At 48.7% G+C, this 8789-nt stretch overlaps 1 protein-coding gene across 1 annotated transcript; it reads right to left on the minus strand.

Annotated features, from left to right (window-relative positions):
- Positions 1-241: 241 nt before the first annotated feature.
- Positions 242-8411, minus strand: NRROS (negative regulator of reactive oxygen species). Its single transcript, XM_073358816.2, has 3 exons — positions 8299-8411; positions 4906-5029; positions 242-2699 (listed from the first exon to the last, which is right to left on the minus strand). Exons 2-3 carry the CDS (start codon positions 5011-5013, stop codon positions 726-728), a joined length of 2082 nt encoding a protein of 693 aa, XP_073214917.1. The 5' UTR covers positions 5014-5029; positions 8299-8411; the 3' UTR covers positions 242-725.
- Between the last annotated feature and the right edge of the window lie 378 nt (positions 8412-8789).

Below are 8789 nucleotides of genomic sequence, written 5' to 3' on the forward strand. Positions count from 1 at the left end.
ATTAATAGTGTATACATATGCATATTTGCTTTATATTTCACAGGACTTATATACCCTGAACTCCTTTCCTTAGGCACCAGTGAAGCATCCTCTAGCAAACAGATTTCAGAGTAGCAGCCGTGTTAGTCTGTATTCGCAAAAAGAAAAGGAGTACTTGTGGCACCTTAGAGACTAACCAATTTATTTGAGAAGTGAGCTGTAGCTTACGAAAGCTTATGCTCAAATAAATTGGTTAGTCTCTAAGGTGCCACAAGTACCCAAACAGAGATAGATCTCTCCTGCCTCTCACTCTCTGGCATCCAATGAGTCCACTTTGCAGCTGCCTCATTGGTTTTTCTTAATATTTGCCTTTTCCTCATCATGATCCTCACCTTTCCCTTCTGAAATTCTCTCCCATTTACTCATTTTCAGTGTCTTAAACTCCAATCACTAATTCTCCTGCCTTCTGACTCCATGTTGAACCCTGTGCTCCCTGAGTTAAACTCCAAGTGCCTCCATTGTGCTTCCCAGCAGAAGGCCCTACCCCTGCCCAGAGCAAAGGGAGAACATGCACCAGGAAGCGACACACTCAAAATGCAGCAATGAGAACATCAGAGAGCCAGTATCCTGGCCACTCTCTCCAAAGCACCCCTACTCACTCTGCTCTCGGCCCCTCACAGGGATCACAGAGTTACTACTCTGCCTGCACTCTGTGAGACAACAGCCTACTCCTTTCCCCACAGAGATCAGTATGGGCTGGACACTCTGTACTGGTTTTTCACCATTTGAAGCAGCTTGTGCTTGAAAGTAAGGAAGATGACAGCAAAGGCAACTAGCAGGGTCAGGCAGGCAGGGAGAGTAAGCACCAGGTACAGCAAAGCCATATTCACTGTCATCCACCTGCAGCTCTGGAGCACAGACTCAGGCAGTCTCACTGTATGAATAATGTTAGAGGAGTAGTTGCAGGTGACCTGCCCCTTGTCCACAACACGCACTGTCCTGAGACTGTGAAGGAAGTCCCACCACTCCAGTTTGCAGCAGTCAAATGGGTTCTGGCTGAGGTAGAGCACACTCAGACTCCTCCCAAGTTGCATCTGCATTGAGTGCTGTGGAAGAGAGGGAAGATGGTTTCTCCGGAGATCCAGGGTATGCAGTTTCAGACCACTCAAGGACTCCGGAAAGCTGGTCAAGGAGTTTCCTGAGAGGTCCAAACTTACCAAGTTCTGAAAGCCAGAGAAGTCAATGTCTTCCATGGTGGAAGAGAGACCAGTGTTCCTGAGAGATAAAACCTGCAGCATTAGTGCAATATCTTGTAGAGGTTGCAGGCCCCTAGCCAGTGCTCTCTGATTGTTAGACAGATCTAAGTGTGTTAGTGATGTCCCACTGAAAGCATTGCTCGCCAACATTTCCAGGCCACACCCAGCCAAGTAAAGTTTCCTAAGGGATGTTACATTCCTTAAGTCTATGCAGATGGGATACTCAGACCCATCTGCATTAGCTTGCTGGGGACAGAGGTCTATATGATTGTGACTGAGGTCAACTGTAGTGATCTCTGTGTGGGTGAAAATGTTAGGCGGCACCCTCTGCAACCTATTGGCACTCAGATTAAACGATCTAAGGTTTGGCAGGGTGCCTTCAGAACCTAGGTCCACCTGCAGTTCTGAGAGCTGATTCTGGCTGAGATCAAGGTCCATGAGCATGCCCAGTGGTTCTCTCTCCTGGATGTGAAGGGTCTCTAAGCAATTCTGGTTGAGCTTCAGGTGGGACAGGGAAGTCATCCTTCCCAGGAAGCCATCAGGGAGGTACCAGAACTGGTTTTGGCTCATATCCAGAAAGCTCAAGGAAGAGAGATTGCTCAGGCTGACCTCTTCCCAGAGATTGAGGGTAGTGACATTAGTGGTATTGCCCTCTATGAGAAGGAACTGCACTGTGACATCCATGAGGGATGTAGCATTGGGAAGTTTGCGATAAAAGCTCATCTCATTGTCCCTCAGCAGCAGGGAGCGCAGTTTGCTCTGTCTTGGTAGTAGCGGGAAGAACAAGAGCCGGTTGTGGGAGAGATCTAGCGTCTCCAGCTCAAAGACAGCATCACCCTCTATGGCCAGGAACCACTCGATTATGTTGTTGCTGGCATTAAGTGTCTTGAGCTGGGTCAGACCAAACTCCACGATGCAGGGAATGTAGTTGTAGGCCAGATTAAGCATCTGCAGGCCCTGCAGGCCTTCAAAGGTGCCCCCCTCGATCTCATAGATGTAGTTCTTCTCCAGGTTCAGCTCCTGCAGCTGGTTCAGGCTTTCGAAGACAGAGGAGTCCAAGCGCATTATGATGTTTCTGGCCATTGACAAGGACTCCAAGGAGGACAGGTTGCGGAGCATGGTAGCCACCATGTCCTCAGTGAGATGATTCCCAGACAGGTCCAGTTTCCTCAAGGCTGGTAAGGAGTGAAGAGCAGCTGCTGTCACAGAGTAGTTTGTAAAGAGGGTGTTGTCTGCCAAGGAAAGATTTTTGAGGTCTCTGCTGCCAAGGAAGGCCCCAGGTTCAATGAGTTCCAGTCTGTTCCCACGCAGGCTCAGTGTCTCTAGGTTTTGGTATTGCAGCAGAGAGGTATTCTTTAGGGTACGTATAGTGTTGTGATCCAGGGAAAGCATCTCTATGTCAGCTGGGAGGTCTGCTGGGACTGTGCCTTGCCATCTCCCATTGCAATCCACAGCTCTGTGCACCTGAAACAAGAAATACAAATATATCTATATCTATATATAAACAACACTGGAAATAGTGAAACTGGGGGCAAAGGCTTAGAGTTCAGATAGGAGAGGGTGCACAACATCTGATTCTTTATTTTCTGCCATCATCCTGACCTCTCCGCCTCTTCCAGACGACAAACATCAGATGGTAGCAGCAGTAATTTTTGCCTGAATCACTGATATGGTGAGGCCTGTGGGCTGCTGGGGGAAGACGATAACTGCCCCTCAAAAGACATACAAGATCAGATTGGCCTACTCTGAAGTTACAGCCAGGGTCTGCTTTCCAGCTCACCAACTATGTTCCCTATATCCCTTTACGACTCCCTTCTGGGATGCACTGGAAAGCAGAGCCTGCCTATGGGAGTAAACCAGGGCAGGACATGACCCTGCTCCAACATTCTCCCTGCCCGCCTACCCTGTTGGAATAGCACCAGCCACTCCTGGAGGCTGAGTCGCTGACTTGCACCCTGCATGGCTCCACGGGCAGCAGCAGCATGGAGCAGAGCCCTGGTAGAGCAGACCTGCTGTTAGAACTCCCACTCAGTGGATGTGGATCAAGAGATTGCATTGCGGGGGGAGGCAGTATCCTTGAGCAGATGAAAAAGAGGATCACAGAGTACAGAGCAAATGAGGGACCAGGAAGAAAGAAAGGGGACTCCCCACCAAGGAGTGGGAAAGAGCCAATCAAGAAGAAAGAGGGATTTGGAATGATGCAGAGAAGGGGGTTCGGGGATGCAGGAAGAGGAGGAGAAATTAAGGGTGCAGAGCACCAGAGGAGAGGAAGGTTGATCTTTTGATTAAGACGCTGGACTGGGACTCAGATTCTGGGTTCAGCTCCATGTTCTGCCCCAGAGTCCCTGTGTGACCTTGGGTGAGACACAATCTCTCTATGCCTTCCTCAACCCCTCATTTGTAAAACATGAACAGCAGCATTTCCTCTCCTGTCGTCTCTACTTAGACTGTAAAATCTTTGGGGAAGGGGCTGTCTCTTACTTTGTGTATGCACAGGATCTAGCACAATGATGTCCTGGTCTCATCTGGGACCTCTAGGCACTAATGTAGTACAAACAAAAAGAGGAGAAAACAGGACAAGAAGAGGAAAGAACCAAAAAGAAACTGGAGAAAATCCACCCTGTTCTAATCAGTCCTCTTATCAGACAGAAGCTGGCTGCCTGAAGCAGAACCAGTTCTGTCAGCAGGAAGCAGCACAGAAGGACTGAAATCACCTAGACTGGCCTAAAGGAGGAAGGCTAAGAAATGGCAAAAGTAATGCAGGGGAAGCGTTGTATTTGGTTTGTTATCACATGCCAGGCCAGATCCTCTGAAGGACTCAGTACCCACAATAAGGACCAGATTTTCAAGCTCAGTTCTATTCACCTAAGTAAGTGGTCAGATTTTCTGCAGAGCTCTGCACATTGGTCAGTATGTTGGGTGCAGCTGAGCTCTTTTACAGATCTGGCCTCAGCTGTGGATGTTGAGCACTTGAAAATCTATCCCTTAGCGTGTACGCTCCTGGGGCATCTTCCTCTGCTTGCCGTACAGCCTCAAGCATACTTCACTGATCAGCAAATAAGCATCATTTCCAGACAGGGAGCTGCAGCTGCTCAGCACCTCTGAAAATCAGGCCCAAGATACCAGAAGTTACCCAAAAACTGAGGCACCTAGAAATCAGTGGCCACTTTTGAGAGTACACACAGTATTTCCAAACTCCCGCCGCCCCTCCTATTTGTGAATCACAATCTCTAGCCTATGCAGCTTCTTCATTTGGCATCACTCACCTCATTTCTATATTTTTATTAGTTTCAAAGAAAAGGGAATAAATGCTGTTCCTATGGCAATATTTACATTACAATGTCCTATTCCACTTTATCAATCAACTCCACGAGACGCCCTGCTTCATTCACTGTGCACCAAATAAGCCTCTTGCCTCATATTCAAAAATGGCAAACCAGGTTTTGCTCACATTTAAGAAAACCCAACAACTTTGGGCTGAGATCAAGTCTGGAAAACTGCAGCCTGATGGTGAAAGTCATAGGCTAGAATGAAAACAATGGAACAGAGCCTACACTGAGCAGTCACTGCCAGTGCTTCTAGAGTACATACTCAGAATATACACCTGCTTTTAGTGTGCAGTGAGACGTGAACAATTAACAAGTTCATGGGTTTGCATAAGAGGACTCACTAGTTTGCAGGTCCTGTGATACGTTGCCAGGGCCATTCCAGTCTTGTTTCCCCATCCTGCTACTATAAAGACTAAACTCAGGAAGAGACTGAGAAACACTGACTCCATCTCAACAGCAACAGTCCTGCAAAGAGAGAAACCAAAGATAAGACACATTTGAAAGATCTGCTCTGCTTTTTTCCCTTCATTCATGATTATTTTTTGGCACACCAAAGGATTTCCCAGGAAACATAAGACGAGACAGTCTCTGCCTCCCAAACTTTCTTACACGGAACAGGGATTTTAGATCTTTTGTCAGCCCAAGATCAGACTTGGGCTCTAAACATTTTCTCGGCAGCACTTTCCTCACACTGTGGTGTTGGATCCACTGCCCCCACCAGGCCTAGCTATACCGTGTGGGACTGGAGCACCCTTTGCATCATGCCATAGGGATGACACTGGAGATGTGGGTGGAGCACATTGGGCATCATGACAGGTTTCAGTTTAGCATCCGTGTTAGTCTGTATTCACAAAAAGAAAAGGAGTACTTTTGGCACCTTAGAGACTAACAAACCTTACGAAAGCTTATGCTCAAATAAATTGGTTAGTCTCTAAGGTGCCACAAGTACTCCTTTTCTTACTGGGCATCAGTGGCTCTCAGTTGACTTAACAGTTCCTAGAGGGCTATTACAAAACAGCATAACATGCTTCTGGGCGGCAAACTCTGCCCCAGGCTCCAGCTAGGGAGTGAAGCCACTTTTGTCCCCCCTTCCCCAGTGTGCCCAGTGCAGTTCCAGTGGAGTTTGAGTCCTATACAGGAAAATCTGCACTGGAGGCATCTTCTGGTCCCAACTTTATTAATTACTCTGAGGTTTATTGCAACAAGATGGTCTCTGTTGCACAGTTCAACCCCTGGTGTAAGAACAGGGCAGGTTAATTTTGTGGTTCAGTAGTCCAATATCTAAGCCACTCAGGAGGCTCTCTAATGCTAATAGAGAGGTAACCTCACACCCATTTACACTGAGAGACAGTGTGGCCCAGTGGCTAGGGCAATCTACTGGGACTCAGGGCCTGTGACCTGGGCAAGACATTTTACCTCTCTGTGACTCTATTTCCTTTCCCACCCTTTGTCTATCACACCTATTAACGTGATAATCAACAGTATTTAGGCACCTAACTCCCACTGAAATCAACTGAAGTAAGGAGCCTAAATGCCTTTGAGGATCTGAGGCTGAACTCTTTGGATCAGGGACAGTTTCTCACTGGGTGTCTGTGCAGCATCAAGCACAATGGGACCCTGATCTCAGCTGGAGCAGTTGGCACTGGGGTAATACACAGAACACAAATTCATACAGAGTTTGAACAGAGGAGTAGACAAAGTGTGTAGAAATATGCTACATTTTGATGCTAGGATGTGAAAATCCTTTTTAAAGGAACATTAGCATCTAATTGAATAGCTATTTGCCCACATTGATTAACTGACATGTTTCATAAAGAAGTTTCCCTCTATATTATAAGTTTCAAAATCCCAGGCATCAAATGTTCTCTTTACGTGTCTTACTAGCAAAGAAGGGGCTTGATTTTTAGCCATGCTGAGGACGCACAACTCCAACAGAAACCAAGCCCTGAACTCCCCTGAAGATCCAGTCCTTAATTAAGGTTCCAGTGATGGAGATCAATGGAACTTGCTGCTTTTCACTCAAGTGAAATCAGATAATAATGGCAATTCATGGCATCAGAGTTTATAACATTTGCATGCAGGAGAATGATAAACCTAAGGCAAACATGCCGGGAGACCTTGATTGTTCTACTCACAATTCGCACTCTATGAGCAGTGTTTTCAAACCTGTGAACTAAAGAAATGGAAGAGTCTTTCTGGCAGCTGAAGTGGCTAGATCAGAGGTGGGCAAACTATGGCCTGCGGGCCACATCCGGCCTGCGGGACTGTCCTGCCTGGTCCTTGAACTCCTGGCCTGGGAGGCTAGTCCCCGGCCCCTCCCCTGCTGTCCCCCCTCCCCTGCAGCTTTAGCTCGCTGTGCTGCCCGCGCTCTGGCCCTCCACTCCTGCCAGGCAGTGCAGTGGCAGGGCTGCTCCGGCTGGGCGGTGGGGCTGCGAGCTCCTGCTGCTCTGAGCAGCATGGCAAGAGAGCGGTTGGATAGGCATGGGAGTCCTGGGGGGGCCTGATAGGGGTCGGGACAGTCAGGGGACAGGGAGCAGGGGGGGTTGGATAGGGGGTGGAGTCCTGGGGGGCGGTTAGGGGCAGAGGGTCCCAGGAGGGGGCGGTCACGGGACGAGCAGGGGGGGTTGCACGGGTCAGGGGTTCTGAGGGGGGCAGTCAGGGGGCGGGAAGTGGGAGAGGGCAGATAGGGGGTGGGGGCCAGGCTGTTTGGGGAGGCACAGCCTTTCCTACCCGGCCCTCCACACAGTTTTGTAACCTCGACGTAGCCCTCAGGCCAAAAAGTTTGCCCACGCCTGGGCTAGATCTAAAGTCTTGGACACACCTGGGGCAATTTTCAGATTTTTTTATTTTTGTTTTTACCACCAGCCAAACCACCACTAAATCACAGATTCAAAGAGATCGCTTACTGCGTCTCCCTGGGGGTTCCCCCCTCTTTTTTCTATATTTCCTCTGGGACAGATCCTCAGCTGGTGTAGCTCAGTATAGCTCCACTGAAGCCATTTGCAGCAATTGAGGATCTGGCCCTCCATGCCTTGAGCAGTCCCGAGATACCACCGGAACAGATGCAGTACTGAAACTTAAAAACAGATCAACCTTGGTGTATCTTTATTTCAGCCTTTTCCAGCGTCCTTGTTTTCTTCACACTGATTTTTCTATCATATTTCACCTTTATTAAACGTTTCAATGCATGTTAACCTCAAACTCTTTCCCTTTTCAGGAGGTTCTCTCTTTTCTGACCCAGCCTCTCTCCCACAGCTGACGTTTGTTCTCTCCGAAGCTCTGTCTGCCCATCATTAACTGTCTTCCCTCCAGTGACAGCCGCCCTCCCTCCATCTTTCTCCCAGCTTGCCCTGTTGGGATGCGGACCATGCAGCATCCTCCAAACACAGGTGGTGAGCGTTCCAAAGGGAGACCATGAGAGACAGCGAACTTGAGGGCATTGCCTTCCCGACGGTGGCACAGCCCTGATCACCACAGAGCAGGGAGGGGAGGACACTGCTCTAGAGAAGGAGTTTTCTGCATGCATGAAGCACATTGAGGCATTCAATGCTTGGTAACGCTCCACACTCCCAGTGCTCAGATGTACACACACAGAGTAAACCATGGGTGCCATGGCTGTCATAATGATCGACCATCCACCTGGGAGTTTCTCTCCATTGCCCTCCTCTGCGCCCATCCCTGAACTTTATCTTGGACAGGGTGAAGTGCAGAGCCCAGTTTTGGGGGTTACTCACCGCTCGGGGCAGCATGCACAGATCGCGGGCACTCATGCTGCACACAGCCGCCCTCCTGCTCTCTCTCAGCTGCTTCACAAAAGGCAATGTTAGCTGCAGCCTTTTTTTTTCTTCCTCTCACTTAGCATCAGGTTAATTTAGATCTTGCGGAAGGAACTAACGGAAACTGCAGTCACATGGATTGCAGAGTTAGCTGCAAGCCACTCTGCTTCGTGATATCAGCACTTACTCAAGGGTCATGCACATGCAAGTCAATTAAAAACAAGAAGGAACCAGGAGCAAGGGGGAGGGGAGGGGAGGAGAGGGAAGGGAAGGAACTAGCCCAGGTCCAGGCTATGAAACCATTAGCTGAACTCAAGTTAATTGCTCTGGGACCTCTTCTGGGGACAGACTGTATGAGTGGTCTGCTCTGGTCTGTATGAGTGGTCTACTATGACATTTGTATCAGGGCTTCTCTGTTTGGACAAGGGAGCAAAGACATCACAGTTTCA

Source organism: Lepidochelys kempii, chromosome 9 (assembly GCF_965140285.1).
Source record: "Lepidochelys kempii isolate rLepKem1 chromosome 9, rLepKem1.hap1, whole genome shotgun sequence".
NCBI classification, from domain to species: domain Eukaryota; kingdom Metazoa; phylum Chordata; order Testudines; family Cheloniidae; genus Lepidochelys; species Lepidochelys kempii.

What these genes read in the sequence shown, in the direction of transcription:
- NRROS (XM_073358816.2), bottom strand. Translation starts at nt 5,013, where the DNA reads ATGGAGTCAGTGTTTCTCAGTCTCTTCCTGAGTTTAGTCTTTATAGTA. An exon ending in ATCACAGGACCTGCAAACTA is followed by an intron (nt 2,700 to 4,905) that starts GTGAGTCCTCTT and finishes TTCTTGTTTCAG; the next exon opens with GTGCACAGAGCTGTGGATTG.